At 43.7% G+C, this 21,294-nt stretch overlaps 1 protein-coding gene across 2 annotated transcripts in view; it reads left to right on the top strand.

The window, feature by feature from the left end:
- The window catches only part of SEMA5B (semaphorin 5B), a 511,039-nt gene that overhangs the window by 469,221 nt on the left and 20,524 nt on the right, over positions 1-21,294 (top strand). For both annotated transcript variants that reach the window (XM_084807291.1, XM_084807299.1), the window contains 7 exons: positions 4,667-4,814; positions 6,412-6,637; positions 10,117-10,335; positions 11,812-11,982; positions 12,803-12,952; positions 15,008-15,052; positions 19,802-20,007. In XM_084807291.1, the coding sequence (XP_084663417.1) occupies positions 4,667-4,814; positions 6,412-6,637; positions 10,117-10,335; positions 11,812-11,982; positions 12,803-12,952; positions 15,008-15,052; positions 19,802-20,007 (1,165 nt within the window). The remainder of the gene's footprint in view (positions 1-4,666; positions 4,815-6,411; positions 6,638-10,116; positions 10,336-11,811; positions 11,983-12,802; positions 12,953-15,007; positions 15,053-19,801; positions 20,008-21,294) is intronic.

Below are 21,294 nucleotides of genomic sequence, written 5' to 3'. Positions count from 1 at the left end.
CGCTGAGATAATCATCTGAGGCCTCGCTCCTGGTGGCCCCTGCCTGTGGAGGGTAGGCAGCTGGCAGCTGGTGGTAGGGCCTTCTCTGTGGTGGTGTCCTGATTGTGGGATACTCTCCCCAGAAATACTTGTTTGCCACCACTCTTTTATCTTTTAGGCACTACGTAAAAACTCTTTTGTTTTTCCAAGGCTTTTCTGAGTGACATTATGATAATATTATGATATTATGTCTTCCACTACTGCTGCTGGTTTTTGCTATTTAATTTGTACTCTGTTTTAGGTTAATTGTTGTTAGATTGTGTTTTTATATTAATCTCTTAATTATGCTATTTTAGATTGTAAGCTGCCTTGCAGACCTTGGAGTGGAAAGACGGGATACAAATATTTAAAATCAGTAAAGATGTTATCATAACACACAATCAGATGTCAAACATGACAATTTAAAACAGCCTTGTAATTTAAAGAGAGCATGTCAGTGTTAAGCTGTCAAGATTGCTGCATCCAGATATTGCACTGAAATATGCAGGTGCCTTTGGTACTTCATAATATTGCCTCTCACAACAGGACCTGTTAGCCACTCCGAGAGCACTTGTGCTGAATGGCAAGATAACTCCCCCAACCCCAATAACAAATTAAGATGGTGAGTGCCAACAGAAATGGAACTCGAACAAGGCCATTGAAAAACAAGAGGGAGGCATCAGCATACTTCATTTGCAGAATTACAATGAACGAACACCTAAGGGGGCACCCTCAAACCCTCCTCTCCCAGCCCAATAAGAACTAAGCATGCTCAGGAGTCACAGAATGTTGAGTATCAGCTGGAAAAGAAAAACAGAGAACTGAGGGGTGGGTGGAAATGGAATAGCCTGCTGGAAGCCTGCATGGCTGGCTGGAACCCCGAGCAGGAGCATTCCTTCTAGAAAGTAAGGATTCACCACAGTATTTTGTTGCTTGTCCCACTTTCATGTCCCACTTGTAGATGTCTGTAAGAAAAGTAACATTTCACAATTACTCAAAGAGCTTTAAAGCCACAAATAGCACTGAATTCTTGGATCCACATATTTGGACCTGAATCGCACAGAAGAACAGCTGCATAGTGACTGCTTTTTAAAGCAACTACGTGGACGGCTACATGCCATGGCAACCTGCCAATTTTCACCAGGCCATCACAAACCTTGGGGAAAAGTCAGACGATATAGATGGAAAGCAGTAGGTGAGGCCTCCTCGGAGATGCCTGTAAAGCAGTTTCTGTATGGCCTGTAAGTGGCCCAGAAGAGTTAGAGCATTTTGGTGTGAAATGCTAGAAGCATAGGGAGAATGTGTAAACCTTTGCACCACAGGAGGCCAGACATTCCAGCATGTTCCAAAGTCAGCTCACAAAAGGCACTTTGTGTGAGGCAATATGAGATGACCGTATTGTTTTTGTCCTGTGAAAAAGAACTACATCAGGGATGAGGAACCTCAACTGAGGCCTTGCCCCTTCAAGGCAAGTGGGGAGAGGAATCCCCTCTGTTATCTCTGACCATGGATAGGAGATGACAGCAGGGACTCGCCTGCATGCTGCTCCCCCTTCGGGAGGGTGAGTGTTGCACTGAGGGGAATCCCTGTCCTTTTTGGATTGGGAGGGGGAGCAGCATAGAAAGAGCTTTGCCTGTCCGCATGCTTCCCGAGGGGGGAAAGTGCTAGGCAGGGAAAGCCTTCCTGGCTGAGGTGCCAGGTGGAGGAGTGCTCCTCCACCTGGCACCTCAGCCCTGGTGGCTTTGCTGCACATGGGTTTTCCCAGGGAAGCTGTGTCCCCCACCAAGGGGCTAGGTGGAGGAGCACTTCTCCACCCAGTGCCTCAGTTGGGGATGGCTGAGGTCACTGACTGAAGCTCCTGTGGAGGAGCTCCACTCCGTATTTTGAACAGGGACCAAATACCATTAGGGAGCGCAGCCATTCCCACCTGAAATCAGGGTGTGTGGCCATATCTTCCTGACATCATCAGGCCTGTAGAGCTCTGGATAGGGTTGATCCAGTTAGAGTGCCCCATCCCTGGCCCACATCATTGGACATGTCATTTTGGCCTTCTCCTTCCAGAGTGTGCTGCTCCTTCAAAGTGCTGTAAGTTAAAGCAGGTCTTAAACCCCCGAAAAACCCAGGCAATGGAATACACCCATGGTTTAGATTAGAAAACTGGTTTCCCATGACCCAGACTGCCCACGACTAGACCCAAGTAGATTTGAAAAGATTTGTAGCAGCTTCCTGAAAGCACAGATGTTACATACAAACCCGATACATTATTTCTTGGCTTCGGATTTCAGGCAGAAGTTCCTTCAGGAATTCAGAAATACAAAAGACACTTCATTTAATTGCTCTGAACTCTGGATGTTTTCATTTTTTACTAGATGTGTGACCACTGGAAACTGGGCTTTTCTTGTTTGTTTCAAAAACTTTCAGTGAAGTTAGTGATGGTGTTTCCATTAAGGAATGATGTATTAAAATGGAGCTAGGCTTCCTTATTTTAAAACAGGCAAAAGTATTTAGACAGAAATAAACTTAACCCAAGACATACAGAGTAAGTCCAAGCTGAATGCCAGAGTTCCTGGGGGAAAAAGATAACCACCCAAATAAGTTACTGTTAATGAGCAATATAAAAACACTATTAGTAAAATAAAAGAATAACAGATTCAGGGAGCTTGGGGCAGATTAACATGATATTTGATCAGATTGCTTTCTACCTACAAAGCAGGGAGGCAGGGAGGTTTGACCAAGTTGTGAGTCCATGCAAGCCGTATAGCCACATAGCCCATCCTCATGCAAAATTAAGACCCATTGAGTTTAATTCAAGCTTGCTTGGAAGTAAGCCCTAATGAACAAAGTGGAACTTACCTCTGATTAAACAGGCTTAATGTTGGGCTGCACGATTTGCTCCCATTCAAACCAGGTTTGGCAAGTAACATCTGACAAAGCCCCTATTGTGTGGTTAGGTTTTTTTTTTAAAGATCATTAGACGTTCTTTAAACCCAACATATTACTTGCTGAGCAATAATAAAGCTCAGCTTTTTCATTATAATGGACACTAGATTACGAGACAATTTAGGATCCCAAATAGGCCAACCTAATTCGAAATAGCTGGATTTCTTGCTTAAATTACTTAGCAATGCTTTAAGGCTTAAATATTAAAAGCTTTTCTACACTGATTCAATACTCACGGTTGTTTACAGGTTCTTTAGACCAGCGGTCCCCAACCTTTTTTGCACCAGGGACGGGTCTCATGGAAGACAATTTTTCCACGGACTGGGGGGGGGGGGGGGTTTCGCAGGTGGACTTCCGGCCGCTGGGACGCAAATGCCGTCTGCGTAGTGGATGCCATTTGCATCCCTGTTCTTTGCAGTAATAGGCTATGCGGATGCCATTTGCGTCCCAGTGGCCGGAAGTCTGCCAGCGACCGGGGATGGTGAGGATTAAGGGAGAAGTGACAGATCGCCTCCCCCTCCTGCGGACCCAAGGTAAGGGGGTTTCTCACACCCCTACGTGGCCCGGTTCCTAGCAGGCCATGGACCGGGACCAGTCTGCGGCACGGGGGTTGGGGACCCCTGCTTTAGACGACGTCGTGATCCTCCAGTTTCACTTCTGTTTTTTCAGAGCACTTTCCTGGATTTTTTTAGATTGGGGTCAGGGAGTGTTATTGTTTCTGAAAGTGCTGTTTCTACTGGTGTATTCGCACTATTCTGCTTTAGCACAGCTCCACCTAGAACCTATCTAGTGGAAAAGCAGGGAAGGAAAAGCTCTTTGTGAACGGCTCGGATCTCAGTTCTGCAACAAAACTAAAAGTAGATACAGTGATAAACAGCGTCATGTAGAAAAGCTCTAACTTAATCTACAGATCTATTTTTTTAAAAAAAATCTTTATTTTATTCTTGGTCCAGACAATGCAAGAAACAAGTCATGTTATAATGGTAAAAGGTGGTGCTCAGTTTTGTATAGCTTCTATGCACATCTAATTTGAATATAGGCAGTCTATGGGTCTTATTATACAGGATAGTCTGCTATACTTAGAGAAGCATAAGTAAATTTCTGTCAGGGCACCCCAACAATGTTAGATCTTATGGTGTTGCTCAATTGCATTACAGTCCACTATGTGCGTGTGTGTGTGTTTATATATACATTTATATATACGTCTAAACGTGTATGCATTTTTAAACAGGATACAAATATTGTATGAATGTGAACACAAAACAACAAGCTGAGATCTCATTCAGTAGAAATGGTTATGATTCAAATATTACAAAACAAAATAACATCCCAGTGCTTTTGAAGTATGTCCACCCCCTCTCCCCCTCCAGATTGGACACTGACAATAATGGATTGGATCCTCACTAAGCAAGTCATGCTTTATCCCTGCTTAAATCAATGGGACAATTTTTTCAAGGCATATTTAAGTTCCACTGATTTCAGTGGGAGTAAAACATGACTAACATAGCTGACCTATGCTTTTCCTTGTGTTGCTGAAATTGAGTTTCTAGCCAGCCTGATGTTAACCTTCGGAAAGATTATTTCTTTTTCCTGGTGTGAATAGTTCCTTGAGGTGCCATTTACAGCTTTCCTTTGCCCTTTTGGTACTCCAGGACATTGACTTCAATGATGATTTCTTTCCCCCCCCTGCGATTTTGTTTTCATTCAGGTTCTGCAATGAGAACAGTCCATGCCCATTACCAATCTTCTGGTCTTCATGGGGCCCTTGGAATAAATGTAGTGCAAATTGTGGTGGAGGGGTGCACTCTAGGCAGAGGTCCTGTGAAAATGGAAACACCTGCCCAGGCTGTGCTGTGGTATGTCTTTGTTTAGAAAGGTATTGATGCAATTTCCTTGGGTTATGGTTACTTTGGTTCTTCAGGATTCATATGTAGCTGAGGTCAGAGATCTGGTACAGGAGAAAGAGCTTAGCAGGTAATAGGAAAGTGGTCGTGGGCCTAGGGAACAGTGGCACTGTGACAGAGTTGAGGGGGCCCTGGGCAAGATCCCTCTCCACATACACTTGAGTGCCCCCCCCCCCCCCCGCAGTTTCTCTGCCCTCACCCTGGTGCTTACTCTCTACTTACTTGTTTCCCCATGCTATTCATTCTCCCCTCCTTCTTTCTTTTTTAAAACTTACAGTAAAGCTTGGGTGCACTGCAGAGCAAAGCTTCCATTGCAACTACCTTCTTGATTTCCCCAGAGTGCCTTTGGGCCCAGAGGGAGGAGGCTAGTTTAGTCCGTCACCCTACCTCACTAACGCTCCCAAGTCCACACACACTGCCCAGGCAATTGATGGGCTTTTCTCTAGTTTGAGACTCTACTGCATGTGTGTTACTTACATGTGTAATCTCACTGAGAGTCAAAACCAAGATAATGTGTTAGTCTTTAAGGTGCCACAAGAGTCTTTGCTGTTTTTGCTGCCATAGGCTAACATGGCTACCCCCTGGAAAGTGTTACATGGGAGATCAGTGATTACAACAGATCTCTTGGTGCTTTTGTTTTTACTTAATGCAGACGTGAGTGACTGCAAATTTAATTGGAGCAGCAGTGCTGGGGAAGGGAGGCAGTTAATCTTTCTCTTCCATGCTGTTTCCCCAGTTTAAATCACCCCACACCCAAAGGAACTGCTGTTAGCTCCATGAAGGAAAAAAATACAGGTAAAATAACTGGGGGGAATTTAGTTTAGGAAAACAGCATGAGGGAGAAGGGTTAAACACCGCCCATACCTCAGTGCCACTTCTCTGATCAAATCCCACCCCACACCCTGAACACTGTTTTAAGTAAAAAGAAAGACAGAGGGAGATAAGATCACAGATGTCCTGCATCACATGTAGTTTTGCCCTGAAGTGGTCAATCTGTAGTTGGGGTGTACCACGTTATACTGCAGAAGGGGGATGCAGGTAACTGAATGCTCCTCCATATGAAGTCTCTTCATATAAGTGATTAGCATGTCAGAGGGGACTAAGATAGAGATCTCCCTGTCATCTAGATTTTTATGTGGAGGCATTTTTTAAAATTTCAACTTCATGGAACAGCATTCAGTCATGTGACAATCCCCCCCCCCCTGAAGTAGTACAGCCCAGTCACAGGTTTATACCCACAGTGAGAGCTGTGCCTTCGCCTGTGGAGTTTTTGTGCGTGTGTGCAGTGTGCATAACTTCTGCCCAGGCTTGCCTCCTCCGCATTGTGTTCTATTAACTAAAGCACTGGGAACAATAAGAGGACTTGCCTCATAGGCCTTTTGAGCTTTGTTTCTACCCCAATTATTTTTAATCAGCTATTCAGATGCTTCTTTTATTGCTCCTTCAATTGCGTGGGACCCAATTGCAATGGTAAATTTGCAATTCCTCAAAAAAATATTAAGGATTGTGGGGCTTCTCCCCCACCTGTCTTCCCCCCTCCTTTTCGTAGGAGTTTAAGACCTGCAGTCCAGAGGCCTGCCCAGAGGTGCGGAGAAACACACCTTGGACTCCATGGATGCCCACCAATGTCACCCAAAGTGGTGCCCGCCAAGAGCAACGCTTCCGCTACACCTGCCGTGCTCAGCTTGCTGACCCCCACGACCTCCAGTTTGGCAGAAAGAAGACAGAGAGTCGGTTCTGCCCCAATGATGGCTCAGCGGTTTGCGACACTGATTGTATGTCCTGCCTGAGTACAGATAACTTGAATGCCAAGCTAAGCTCCTTATTATTCATATTGGAGCTGTGGGCAGATGAAACATAGGGTTGGATAAATGCTGATCTCTGTTGATAGCAACAGAGCAAATCAAAATGAGCAGATTGAGACTGTGTATTTTGTGATGCTGGAATGGATGAACAACATGGAATTTGCTGGGAGCTTTCCACACACCTGCCAGCACTGCACCAGTCATTGGGGGTGCATCATCTTTATTTCTGTGCTTACTAAGGTATCCTTAACCCACTTGCTCAGGAGCGTGGGAGCTACTTCAGCTTGGTGCCATCGCACAGTACACATAGGTGCATGATATGACTGTGGGGTCAGGTCCAAGTGTAAAGGTCTTCCACACAAAATCTGGGGGGGGGGAGCAGTTTCTGTAAGTCAGTAAACAGATGAAACGGGGGTACCCTGATTCCCTAAAGTCAGAACTATCCACATGGTGACATGGGCAGGGCCAATCAGTTTTTAATGTTTATTGCAACTCAGTTCTGTTCCCTGTGTGAATGTAACCTAAATTCCCCATGATTTCTGTGGTTTGGCCAGTTTGACAAACTTAGCTTTCACTTTGAAAAGGGTAAAACTGCATTTCATGGGCAGCAGCAATGATAATCTATTCTGTATCTTATGTGGATTCCTTTATCACTTAAGACAGTGAAAGCCTGCTCTCCAACTGCCCCTTTCTATCCTCTTTCTAACCTCTCTGTTAAATATCCTGAAATGCTGTGTGGAATTTCTCAGGCTCCTGATTAGTCTCACCCAGAGAGGTGCTGGGTAGAAATTCTACCCTTTCCTGGAATCTCCAAATTAATTAATAATCAGTCAGTGACTAGACAGACTGAGATCTTGGGGTCATAGTGGAGAGCATAATGAAAATGCAATGACCCAGTGTGCGGCAGCTGTGAAAAAGGCAAATTCCAAGCTAAGGATTGTTAGGGGAGAGACTGAAGATACAACTGTTAATATCATAATGACTTTATACATATCTATTGTGTGACTACACTTAGGGATGCTGCATCTCAACAAGGATATTGTAGAGCTGGGAGACGTACAGAAAAGGGCAACCAAAACGATCAAGGGGCTGGAGCATCTCCCCTAAGAGGAAACGTTACAATGTTTGGGGCTTTTTAGTTTAGAAGAAAGGCGAGTTAAGGAGAAGGGAGATAATAAAGGTCTGTAGAATTATGCATGGTGTGGAGAAAGTGGACAGAGAGAAGGTTTCCTCCTTCTCTCATAATGCTAGAACCTAGGTGGCATCCCATGAAGCTGAATGACGGGAGGTTCAGGAGAGATACAGAGAAGTACTTCTTCATAAAGTGGATAGTTAAACTATGGAATTAATCACCATGAAATGTGATTATGGTCACCAAATTAGATGGCTTTAAAAGGGAATTAGACAAATACATGGAGGAGAAGGTTATTAATGGCGTCTCGTCCTGATGTCTATATATTACCTCCAGTATTAGAGGCAGCATGCTTCTGTATGCCAGTCACTGGGACGGTGGTATGGGTGGGTGCTGTTGCTCTCATGCCCTGCTTGTGGGATTCTCTTGGGCATCTGGTAGGCCATAGTGGATAACAGAATGCTGAACTAGATATGCCTTTGGTTTGATCCATCAGGGCTCTTACGTTCTCATGTTCTAAGTTATGCAGATCCCATATAAAAGATAGTGCCTGTTTAGGCTGACACAGAAATGATAATTCAGTCTTCTTCCTGCTGTGTTCATTAATATGAAGAGTAGAATCCTGTTACTATTACGTTGTGTTAATAAAGCACGAAGAAAGGGCAGATGATGTCCTTGGAACCCACTCCCAGTGCTGGCTCATCAGCAGCCACCAGCACAGATAACGTGCAGAGAACAGAAGCTCTCCTTACCCTGAGGGTCTACTACAGGAGTGGGCAACTTGTGGCCCTCCAGATGTTTTGGCCTATAACTCCCATCAGCCCTAGCCAGAATTACCAGTGGTGAAAGATCATGGGAGCTGTAGGCCAAAATATTTGGAAGGCCACACATTGTCCCTTTCTGGTCTATTTGCTAGGGAAGGTGGAGAGGATTTAGTCAAGAATTAATGGAAATTGATCTCTAAGTAACAAGGGTTGGGTGGAGAGAAACACAAACTCTGTTTCAAAACTGAGTTAATTTCTTGACTGATATCTAATAGGGCCACTATGATATGGCTAGAGACCTAGTTTTTAGAGACCTAGTTCTAGGTTATTGTTGCTGTTTTATTGATACCTGTGCTGTTTATTGCTTTGCATTATTATTCCTTTAAATATTTATATTGTATTTTATAGTTTAACTATTCTTCTGTAGTATTTTTATTTTTAAACAGTTTGTAATCTGCCCAGAAGACATTAGTTATTGGGCAGATTAGAAATGCCATAAATGAATGAATGAATGAATGAATGAATGGCTAGGGGTTCACGATGTTTGCCTGGCCGTGGTAGCCAAACTAAAAACATGTGGTCGCCAGGATCCTGCCCGCCCCCCCCCCCCCCCAGCACAGACCTTGGACTGCACTTCCGCATAAGGGAGGAGGGCAGCTTGGTGATGTAGTTGTTGTTGTTGTTGTTCAGTCGTTCAGTCGTGTCCGACTCTTCATGACCCCATGGACCATAGCACGCCAGGCCCTCCTGTCCTCCGCTCTTTCCCGGAGTGTGCTCAAGTTCATATTCATTGCATCGGTGATGCTATCTAGCCATCTCATCCTCTGCCGTCCCCTTCTCCTTTTGCCTTCAGTCTTTCCCAGCATCAGGTCTTTTCCAGAGAGTTTTCTCTTCGCATTAGGTGGCCAAAATATTGGAGCTTCAGTATCTGTCCTTCCCAGTAGTAATGTATGGCTGTGAGAGCTGGACTATAAGGAAGGCTGAGCGCCGAAGAATTGATGCTTTCGAACTGTGGTACTGGAGAAGACTCTTATGAGTCCCCTGGACTGTGAGGAGGTCAAATCAGTCAATCCTAAAGGAAATAAACCCTGAGTGCTGATGTAGTCCTCCACAGCAAAGAAAGCTTCTTGCTTCCTTTCCTGCAGGAAAAGGAGGTGGAGGGCTTGCCGGTTTGTCTGCTAAGTGGCTGAAGTGCTCCTGGTGTCTCAGCAATGCAGCTGCTGAAGAAGCCCCCTCCTTCCCTTGCTTGCTTGCTCTAGAGCAGGAGAGGGGTGGCAGAGAGCTTTCCATTGTGGCCTTGCATGGGCAATACAGTGGTCAAACAGCCCGCAGCTGTGGAGGGGGCAGGGATCACTGTGGATGGAACTCTGCCACGTCTGCATCCCAAAGTTGGGAGGAAGGCTGGGGCTCATTACCAACAGATGGTGGCATACTTGCCATAGCAAGCACAAAGAAGCCAGATGATGGCGTGCCTGAACTTTTTGTGTATATGTTTCTGTTTGTATTTGTGTGTTTAATTCCCCAGTTCCTCTCTCCCTTCCCCACCCCCCAAGCTCTAGTTGATGACCTTCTGAAAAGTGGAAAGACCTCTATTCGGATTATCAGTGGTGGCTGGTCCTTTTGGGGAGGCTGGTCATCCTGCTCCCGAGACTGTGAGCTGGGCTTCAGGACTAGGAAGCGAACATGCACCAATCCAGAACCCAAAAATGGTGGCCTACCTTGTATAGGATCTGCAATGGAGTATCAGGATTGTAACCCACATCCCTGTCCGGGTATGTATCTTCTCTTCCTGCTTTAATATTTAGTCAGTGCCAAGAGTGTGCTAAGCACTGGATGATGCACATTTGTCAATGCTGGCCTGAGACATTTTGTCATCTGAAGCAGAAATGGTGCATCTCCTTCCTCACTAGGGCCAACACTTGAAAACGTCTTGCTGTGCCATTCAGACACCAATTCCTGCCTTTATCCCACCCCCACACACACACCTCATGGTATCACCTGAAGCAGGTTGCTTCAATTTGCTGCATAGCAGGGCTGGCCCTGAAGTTTGCACTGGCATGTGCAATTGCTAGATGAAAGACATGCCACACTGTGGCTATAAGCTCAATGGCAGAAAGGAAAGAAACATTTGCATTATACAAAGAATGGGTGCTTCCAAATAAATGCCATTGCTGTAAAAAAGAAAAGTTACATCTACCTTCAGCCTTGGTAAACTGACAGGTGGGTAGAATCAGATGTGTTTAAAATGCAGCTTGAGTTTAAAAAGCAGCTTGCTGACTAAATCAGGGCCTTTGACTTGTGTCCCATTTTTGTGGGGTTGATTTGCTTGTTCTCAAGAAAGGGTATTAGTTGCCCTTTCCTGGCTGGCAAACAGGAAATATTATTTCTTGGTTAACTGGTGCTTAATTAGTCCTGTTGCTGAATGGACTGAAATGATAATATTTTTTTCTCCCATCCATTTTCAAAACCCCAGGAACCATAGCAGCTGATGTACTGTATACTGGACTGCTTTACTCGTCAAATTATGGTTGAGTAAATCAGTATGTTATTGTAGCTTGTCATGCAAAAGTCTGATCACCATTGGCATCTTTAACAATGGCTTGGTGCCTAGTTGTCTTGCCTTCCTCTAAGAGAGTTACACATGGCTTGGGGAGGGAAACTGTTGGTTTTAACACTAAAGCCCTAAACAGCTTTAAAGACCACCTTCTCTCATATGTATTTACCCAAACCTTAAGATCTTCAGAGGCCCTGCTCCGAGTGCCCCTGCCAAATGAAATGAGCACTAGGGAGACTGCCTTTTTGGTAGTGGCAGCCCAGTTATGGAGGAGCCTTCCCAGAGAGGTTTGCCTGGCACCGTATTTATGGTCTTTTCAGCATTAGGTATTTTTATTCACCCAGGCCCTTGAAAAATGTAGGTCTTATCCTCTAGAACTCTGTGTTTTTAATTTGTTTTAGTTGTAATCGTTTTTACAGTTTCATATTGTATTTTAATATTGCAAGTTGCATTATGGGACAGCTATATAAATATAGTAATAAAAATATAGGATGCTACTTATCTAGCATGATGATTCCATCATAGCTTTCTGCCCCTCATTCTTGCAGCAGTTCTATTGTTTTCGGTTGAGCTGGAATAAACACATAGTTTGAAAACTTGAAAAGATGCACGTATCTTTATGCTGCACGCATCTTTATGTTGCACGCATCTTTATTATGCACGCATTTTTTGTTTTGTTTTCAATCATCCTTAGTGAAAGGCTCATGGTCCTGCTGGACTCCTTGGTCTCAGTGCTCAGCAACTTGTGGAGGAGGGCACTACCAGCGCACCCGAACCTGCACCAACCCAGCGCCGTCTAACGGGGAGGATATCTGCATTGGGCTGCACACAGAGGAAGCGCTGTGCAACACACACTTGTGTGAAGGTATTTTTATTTCCTCTGGTTCAGTTTCACTGCCAGGGAAAGGAGATTAAAGCCAGAAATAAAATGCAAATATCCTCTGAAAAGTAAAGTTGTAAGTAAGTAACTTCTTGGCACAATTGCAAGTATTTAGGATAATTTTCAACAAGTTCGTTGAATTTGTATTGAAAAGGCAAACAAAAAAGATAACATAACGTCCAAGTTAAATGCCTTGCTCCAGCACCCCATGGCCTGGCATTATAGTACTTCCCAGGAGCAATCTTGTTAGCTGCTTAGTGACTCTTTCTAAGAGACTACGGTGGCAGTTAGGATGGAAACAGCAGAGCCAAAAATGCTGTTCTCTCAGCTGCTTTTTGTCAGTTGTTCTGTTGTATGGGTCCTATTTTCATCTTACAGAATACAGCTAACAATATTTGGTTTTGTGTTAAAATTCATGTTTTAAGAATGTACTTGAGCTTCTAGGACTGATGTAAGGTAATGGTGAAAAAGGATGAGTCCTAAACAGCATAATTTTAAAAAGTGTTGTCAATTCCTGAACAAGAATTCGATAGAGGGGACCATTGCAGGAGCATTTATACAAATTCTTCAGAATCACAGAAGATGGCCTTGATGAGCTTGAGAGCTGGTTGTGCTGTTTTTCAGTCTACTTCGTGCTTCTCATTGGGGACTTCCTCTATTAACATATATCTAATGGTTCAGCTGGACTCCCTTATTTAGAGGCTATGTGATCTTTTTTTCAGTGTTTGTCCCTTATGGCTTTTCTTGGCTGGACAGTGATCATCCTGCATAATTTATGTTGTTTCTGGTATCCTTTATTTTTAAGGAGGATGGTCCGAATGGTCCGAATGGAGTTTGTGTAATGAAGATGGGATCCAGTATCGTAGTCGTTACTGTGAAATCCACAGTCCAGGATCTTCCCAGTGTGCTGGAAACAGCACCCAGTACCAAGACTGCTTGTACAACGAGATCCCTGGTGGGTACAATTTCACATGCTAAACAGGCAAGGAAAGGGCTCATTTCTGGGCCCTGTTAGTTAATGAGATGGCAGGGTGGACTTCCCAAAGCGTGGCTGAAAAAGTTGATTGGCACTTTTAACATTAACAGCATTATATTTTCTGAACTGATGGGTTTATTGAATGGTGCCTTGTATCCCACTGATTCACATATCAGGGAGAAGACATTCTGCAGTATGAAATATACCCAAATTAAGACATTGTTTAGGATGGCAGGTGTGGAAAGAAATGGTTTGAAATGGGGGTAATTTTGGTGAGTTTTGCAAATGCACTATTTAGCTATGGTTGGATTAGACAACCACCTTCTTGCAGGTAGGTGTTTCCTGTAGAATTATGGCCACCTTCTGGCGGGGGGGGGGGAGATCTTGTGACTAATGAATTTGATATAATCAGGGACTTGTGTATGTTGCATCATAAACAGAAATTCAGTGCATAAAAAACGTAAGATAAACCCGCCTGGATTGGATCAGATCCAGCTTCTTGTTTCCAACAGAGGACAGGCAGATGTTCCTGAGAAAACCATGAGAGGGACATGAAGGCAACTGTTCTCCCCATTATTTGGTAACATGAAGGTTCTGTTTAGCTCTCATGGCTAACAGCCGATAACCAGGGCCGGCCCAAGACGTTTTGCTGTCTGAGGCAAAGGGGAACATACAGAAGCCAACATGCAGAACTTGGACTTCATTGCTTCAACGCTGGCAATGGCATTGTCAGGGTTGCCTCTGAGCACAGGGAGTGGCTCAGTGGCTCAGATTCTGAAGATGAATCGCATGAGGTGGAGGAGGAAATTTCCCAGGTTTGTCCAGAGATAGAGACACAGGCTCCTCAGGTTTCAAAGGCCAGCTGGATGGAGAGGGCCTCTCTTCACACACCCCTGTGAGAGACAGCGAACAGGGAGAGGTGGGGCTTGGAGAGCCTGAATTCTTAGATGCCAGGCGCAGATGCAGAGCCAAGAGAGAGATGGCAGGGGTGGAGCTTAGACGGTCTGCCCAATTGGCCCTGCGTGAACAATGGCGCTTAGAGGCCTCATGAGAGAGAGGGAGATCCCCACCCCCACCCCTTAAGTTAGGACAGTAGCCTGCCTTTTCTTCAAACGGTGGGCAACTTTTGTAGCTTTCCTTTGAACTCCCTGAAGGCATTTCCTGTGAGTCACTGACAATTTTCATCTGTATGACCCAATGAAGTAAGTGGATTGAAGAGCCATGGATTGAAGCCATTTTGTTTGTGTTTTGATTTGGCTTTTGAAGTTTTCAGCAGGGGCAAAGGGAATCCTGACAAGCATAGCATCCATCACAGCATCTGAGTACAGCAGGCTGTGCAAGCTGCAGGGCAGGCCTGGTGAAACACAGAGCTCTGTCAGCATCTGCTGCTGGATGGCAGCTGCCTCACTCTGCCTAATGATAGAGTTGGTCCTGATGCTGATATACCTTTCCACCAAAGATTTGCCTTAACATTTTTTAAACTCATATAAACTATATCTGGAAGCAACAATTCCATAAGTAAATTCCAAGGAAACTGATACCTTGTAGTTGAAAGAGGATATTGAAATAAACTGTGCTATAATACAAGCTCCATTCTTGGGCGGCGACATGGTATTCCGTGTCATATGTTGGTCAATGTATTTCTGAAGCAGATCATGCAGTATTCAGATGTATTCAGATGTTTTATGAACACAACTTGAATTGCACAAATTCCTCCTTTGAGTCTTTCATTACTGATATTTATAATCTGCACAGTTCATACAAGAAGCAAACATTTCTTGTTGCATGCTATATTTGGATAATTCGCAATCCAGCCAGTGTTTCTGGGGCCATAGGGAATATGTTCTATTAAAGAGGGTGGTTTTGTTTTTTTGCTACAGTTCATTCTATGTTTTTCGCCAGAGCTCTGGGAGGCCCTGCATTTGCAGCAGAGATTAACTTGCCATGCATCAAGCAAAGGGGTTTTAATTGCCTGCACAATGTCTCAGATGACAAAAATGACATTTTCCCTCCGCTGTTTTTCTCTTTGTTTAGTAATCCTGCCAGCCTCGAGCATTGACGAGAGCACGAACTGTGGAGGTAGAGTACAGCTAACTATAGATCTTATTTTTATCTTAACATGACTACTCTTTTCTGGGAAGTATCAACCCAACCATTAATCTGTGCAGTTCACATCCCGTTGATAGCCTTAATTCTACTGGAGTCTTCTTGTCTGAGTCAGAGGTGGTGGTGGGAAGTATTTGCAATGCAGTTTGCTGGTATAAGAATTTAATTTGGGGGAGGGAGATTCTCCAAATAATTAATTACCAGGAAGATCATAGCCCTTTCCACTGTAGCTGCATCTGAAATGGACTGGAAAAGATGAAGAGAAATTCCTCATTTTCCTGAGCACTCAGTTAATGTAAAGTTGGCACTGAATTTCATTATATGCAAAACGTTGATGTGAATTTGGGGTTCCTATTCAGGTGAAACTTCCAAAGCTTTTTTGGTGGAGAACCTTTTTTCCCTCTGAGGTCCACATTCCCTTGTGGGTCATCTGGCAAAGACTTCATCCACTTGTGATCCTCCCGTGTTTTCCCACTGCTTCTTCCATGTGTTTTATTACTGTGCAAAACCTGTTAAGAAAGAAGAGACAGAATAGCTGCACAATGCCTTCTGACAGTTACAGCTCTGTTGCCTACATCTGGATGCAATCTTAGTATAATGAGAGTGCTGTAAATTTTTACACTGTCTCTATTAATGGACCTTCTTCCACCAAAGCCAGGAGCCTTTCTACATGAGGCATTTATTGTGCGCTCATGTTTCCTCACTCACGGGAGTTTGCGGGTGCTTTACATGATGTCGTCATCATCTAGGGCCTCTCCCATGCTTTGCAACCATTATAGTGTGTGGGGGGGAGTTTCTAACGAGGAAAGTCTGGCGTTTTTATGAATGGCGGCATGAAATCCTTCTGTATTTGCACAATTCTGCTATGCCACAGTACCACCTAGTGGTTGCATAATGGAATATAGAAAGGCAGAGAAAGAAAAGACCCGTCCAAAGGAACCAATCTTAATCCCACAAAGAATCCAGAGGAAGAAGTCTCGGTAAAGTGAGAGGTTAAAAGGCTCATATAGAAAAGCCCTAAATCAAATTTTGATGTTGATTCCAATGGAAACCGGGTGAGGCAACCCATGCAAGATCTGGGTCTCCTTAAAACAATTGCCTTGCCACTAATTTTATGTAATTTCCTTATACAGAATAGTTACCCTGCTAGTTGCCTTACAAGTCATGACCAGAGACTTTTGAAAGGGGCAGAGGGGAAACTGGCATTTCTTGCTTGCCACAGCAGAGCCCCAGCTGATACGGATGGCAGCTTTTCCTTCTGTTTTTCCAATCTGTGTGGAAATGGCCTTTTGACACATGAGCTATTTCTGAACAGATAACAGAAACGTTGCCCAGTTAGTTGAGCTACAAATAAGGAACTTCTTTTGTTTCTCTTGCCCATTTATAGATTATTAGGGTATATTTGCACAACAGACTCACATCAGTTTAATAGTCAGTTCCTCTCCCCAGGAGAATCCTGAGAACTTAGATCTGGGATGGGTTTGTGTTAAAATTGGTCTCTGACAGAGAATTCTCAGAAGCCTCATCAAAGTGCAACGCTCATGACAAGTGAACAGATATGAAACCGACATACATTTGTAGGGTAAAGATGCCCTCAAATACAATCGTAATATTCTGCACCTCGGGACAAGCTTTAATGTAGGATAGAATCTGACAGTGATGCAAAAACACTCTTCTAGTTCTACAAAGATTTTCGTACGAAAAAATTCTTCTCCCTTGAAGGTTTTACTGACTAAAACATTGATTTGTCTTTCCATCTCGCCATGGAACTATTTATATGAGGAAGACCCTTTCCATGAGAAGGGGGTAAGGTTCTCCAGCAGAGAATTATTTGCATCCTTACCAAACTACAATCCCCAGAAAATGTCTGAAGTGTAGATAAGCTGCTACAAACTGCTAAGCTGATGCCAGGTGGCCTTCCCACATTTTTCCCGGCTGATTGCCCACGGCCGAGTTGATGCACATTTAACAAAGAGTGGTTTTTATTTTTGCCGTCATGGAACTGATGAGCACCAAATTTATTGCAAGTATAATTGGGAGGAGCAAATTTGGGGTCATTGGTAAGTACCTTGAGATTTCTGTTGTTTTCCACCAGAACTCTGTACAAATAAGCAGGTTTCCTTGCAAGCCTCCTGGTCAGCTCTTGGCCTGTTCATCAGTCACTCTCAGCACAAAGACCATTATGGCAAAGACAGCAAAGGCAGCTGAGAGTTCAAGTGGTACAAAACCAGTATACATTGATACTGTAGGAAGGGCATAGGAAACCCTATCTTAAGCTAGACAAATCCTCAAGTGACCTTATAATGCTGTGATTCTGAAAACTCTTCACTCACTTTTAAGAAATTAATCCTTTCCCCTTTACATTCATCTTTCTCAACAACTTTTGACTGAGTGCTGCAGAAATACACCATGCAGAAATGCAGCACTCAGTCAAAAGTTGTTGAGAAAGATGAATGCAAAGGGGAAAGGATGAACCCAGGGAGTGGAAACATTTGAAATCTATATGTCTACTGATTTGTGTTGGAAATGTTTTATACTCCAGGGGCTTTTCTCTTTGAAATCTTTGCATGGTACCTGCCTCAACAATTTCAGCTTTCAGCTGGGATTCTGCCTTCGCTGTTCACCGATAAACCAAGCCGAGCGATATAGAATATTATCCCTCATCCTTACTGTCTTCTGTTTTTCTTCCAAGTAGCTCCATTGACTTGGATAGTATCTCCATCAGGGGTGGGGAACCTCTTTCAGCCCACAGATGGCTTTGGCTTCCCTCAACAGAGCCCTGCTGGCAAGGGCAAGTTACTCATCTCCTTCATAGCGCCATGGTGATGGCAATTTACAGCTTTCTGCCCAAGTTTGGTGTTAGCACCTGGCATTCTTGGGCAGGTACCAGGACCCCAGCAGGGTCCAAACGTGAGGCCACCTGCCCGAGGACCCCTTTAATTTTTTTTTCTTCCAGCTATGTGCACCGGATGTCTGGCCACTGCTTTAATTTCCCACAAAGTCCCTGACACAGTGTCACTACAGGTCATTTGGGGAAATTAAAATGGAAGCTATGCCTCAAAGTGTTGCTGCCACTGGCTGCCATGACTGCTTGGTAAGGGCCCCAACACAGGAGTGGGGCTGTCATGGGGACACTTAGGACTTTGGCCAAGTGCCCCCTCAAATCTGGAGTGAGTCCTGTTTTTACCTCACATTATTGGCCACATCCTCTTATCCCTTTTATTTTAGGCAGCCCTGAAAGTCTTTCCCCCTTCTGATTAGAGAAATGCTGAGTTTTCCCTACCTCCTTATTACCATGCCATGCACATTCTTTGGAACACATTGATGTATGTTGTTTGTATGCCTCTTTTCTTTGGCTGTCAGCTTAATATTTAGTTTCAATATCAACAGAACTAGAAAGAAAGGCTTTTAAGAAAGCCTGATATGATCCCATTAAAACTACGATAAGCAGTCCGATACTAAGGGAAGGGAAGCATACATCTTTTGGTGTTACAATGCAAGATATTGGCTGATTTCAGAATTGCATTTTCCTTGCGGTAAGGAAGCAGAAAATTACCCTCTGGTATTGAGTGATGTCATTTATCCTGTAGCAGTCGAAATATTATTTTAGCTTGGTGACAATTTATGAGTTGCTTTACCATCAGGGACACATTTATTATGCAAGGATTCTCAGATGAAATCCAAGAGAAAATACTGAGTTGACCTCTAGAACACAGAGAAGAGGCAGGCATTGATTGGTACATTTCTGTAGTACAGTCCACTTGTCCATGTAACACTGCTTATTGGGAAGACAAGTAGTTGGATCCAGATTTACGCTGGATCAACTGCACTGATGGAAGTGGATTTCCTTGCTCCCCTCCTTCCCATGGCAGCCCCTACAGCCCCCTGAAAATGTTACACAGAGAGTCAGGAGACCCTGCTGAATAAGGTGAGCTGTGATGTATGGGGGAGGGGGGATCCCGCACATTCAGGCAGAGGGCCTTCCATGACTGGAGCCCTTCGTCTTACAGATAGGAGATTGTGGATCCAACCCTAGAAAAGAAATTGAGGTGTGTGGTTGATAGTCATACATGCAACTTATGGGTATTATGGGGCAAATGAAAAAGAAAACAAAGGACATACTGCAATGTAATTATGGAAGTAGTGCAAAAAGGGTAGTAATACTATATGAAGCCTTGTGATGTTTCGCCTAAGGATGTACGGATTGTGTCAAATCTGTTCCCTCTGTGTTCCCTCTGTGTCATTGTCAGGTGCCTTTCATTCTGTCATCCATCCACCGACGGAATTGGATCTTCTTTGTTTCCAAATTTATGCAAATTTGCACATACGGAAATGCGCATATTCCCCCCAAATGCGCATTTTCACACTTTAGCCTGTGGGGAACATGAGTATTTTTGGCCAGGTTTTCTCTATTTTGTGTATTTTTCTATGATGAAATTTGTGCAAAATTCAGGGAAGTTAGATAACCATTCCGCAAGTCCATAGAATCTGCCCGACAGGGGGAAAGCTAGACTGCTGTGAAATCCGGGGTCACATTCATGAAAATCCGAACTCATTTGGTTCCATTGCAGATTTCTCCAACATCTCTAGTTTCACATACGACACATGCTAATAACAGTGGCACCTTTTCTTGTGAACAACATATTGTTGTTGAAAGTGTGAATCTGATTTGTCATTGTTTGTGTCTCTAATTACAGCATCCTTTGTCAATGTCTCTCCCAGGTTTTAGCCTCATCCACCTTATTGCCACTGGGGTCTCCTGTTTCTTTGGTTCTAGCCTCTTAACTTTCGTGATCTACGTTTACTGCCAGCGCTGCCAGAGGCAATCTCAGGAATCAACTGTTATCCATCCCACCACTCCTAACCATCTCCATTACAAAGGCAACACAACGCCCAAAAATGAGAAATACACACCTATGGAATTCAAGGTAAGAGGCTTCATCTGCCAGTGAATCAATTTTGCCTACTGTACATATTTACAGTGCATTCCAGTGGTTCCTAACCTGTGTCAGGTGCAGTTTGCTTTCACACATTTTTCACAGTACACTTCGAGTTGAGCTTTGTGATCAGCAAAAGCATGTGGAATAGCTAACCTCATCTTCTCTCTGACATGCAGAGAATTTTTTAATGAGAATGCAATCATGCAGTGCTCTACCCACAGTCAACTAAAGTGGTACCATCCAGCGACAACTGCTCCACATGATTCTTCTGATTTGTGCATTTGGGTTCTTATCTACATTTCAGCCACTGCCTGTTTTGATGAAGATAGATTTTTTGCTGTGATTGCTGGATTGGTAGGTCTGTTTTTCACGTAGCAGGTGAGCTTGCTTTGCCTCTCACCCTTGTTGCAAACAATATCTACATTTTGGAGGTATGGCCAGCATCCTAATCAAGGTTCAGTATTCAGGTTTGGAACCATTAGGCTGTGCTTTCTCTTGCATTTGCATGTGTACACTTTTGCATTTGCAATGTTATGTTTTTACATGCATAATATTGTTTTCTTGATCATCTAAATTCCTTCTGTAAATTATCTCCTCTCTTCTTCTCATCCTTTCCCCATCCAGATTTCCTCCAGTGTTGCTTGTCAAAAGGGATCAAATAACTGCTTCTTTTATGTGTGTATATCTAAATCTATCTAGATCTACGAATAAATTATAAATTTGAGGGCCATCCTTACGTGACCAAATGCTTTGCTTATTTAGTAGTCCTATCCAAAAGCAAGCCATCTCCACTGTGTATTTAGTTGTCTTGGCAACCTCTTTTTCAGTAGAAATCTGGCATTTCCGTTATCAAGAAATGAACCTGACAAGCTAGTGAGTATCCCAGTAGTAATTAACACATAATAAAGCATACAGCAACTGTAATCAACAAAGTAACTTGTAGGCAGGGGGAAATACCTCTTAAAAGCAATTAATTAACTTGCAGAGAGCAAGAGCATGGAGATTACTACTCATAGTTTTAAAAACAGGGAAGAGATATAAAAAGCAGTGCAGGTTGCAATTAGGACCACTCCCACTTTAGAGCCTCCTTGGAAGGTAATGCTTCCAAATAGCACTGCTGACAAAGGAAAAAGCAAAAATGTTTCTGGGGATTTCTAAATGAGTGCCACTGCACAGAAACAATTAAAAAATACCTTTCAGACCTGAAAAATAGGTTTTGGCATCCAGCAGAAGCCCTTTAACTTATCAGGCCTGTTTGTTTATTTTGAAGTCTGC

The sequence above is a fragment of the Heloderma suspectum genome, chromosome 1, assembly GCF_057233095.1.
Source record: "Heloderma suspectum isolate Gila_16-S chromosome 1, 16-S_ref, whole genome shotgun sequence".
Lineage (NCBI taxonomy): Eukaryota > Metazoa > Chordata > Lepidosauria > Squamata > Helodermatidae > Heloderma > Heloderma suspectum.
This window is presented reverse-complemented; position numbering and strand designations above follow the sequence as displayed.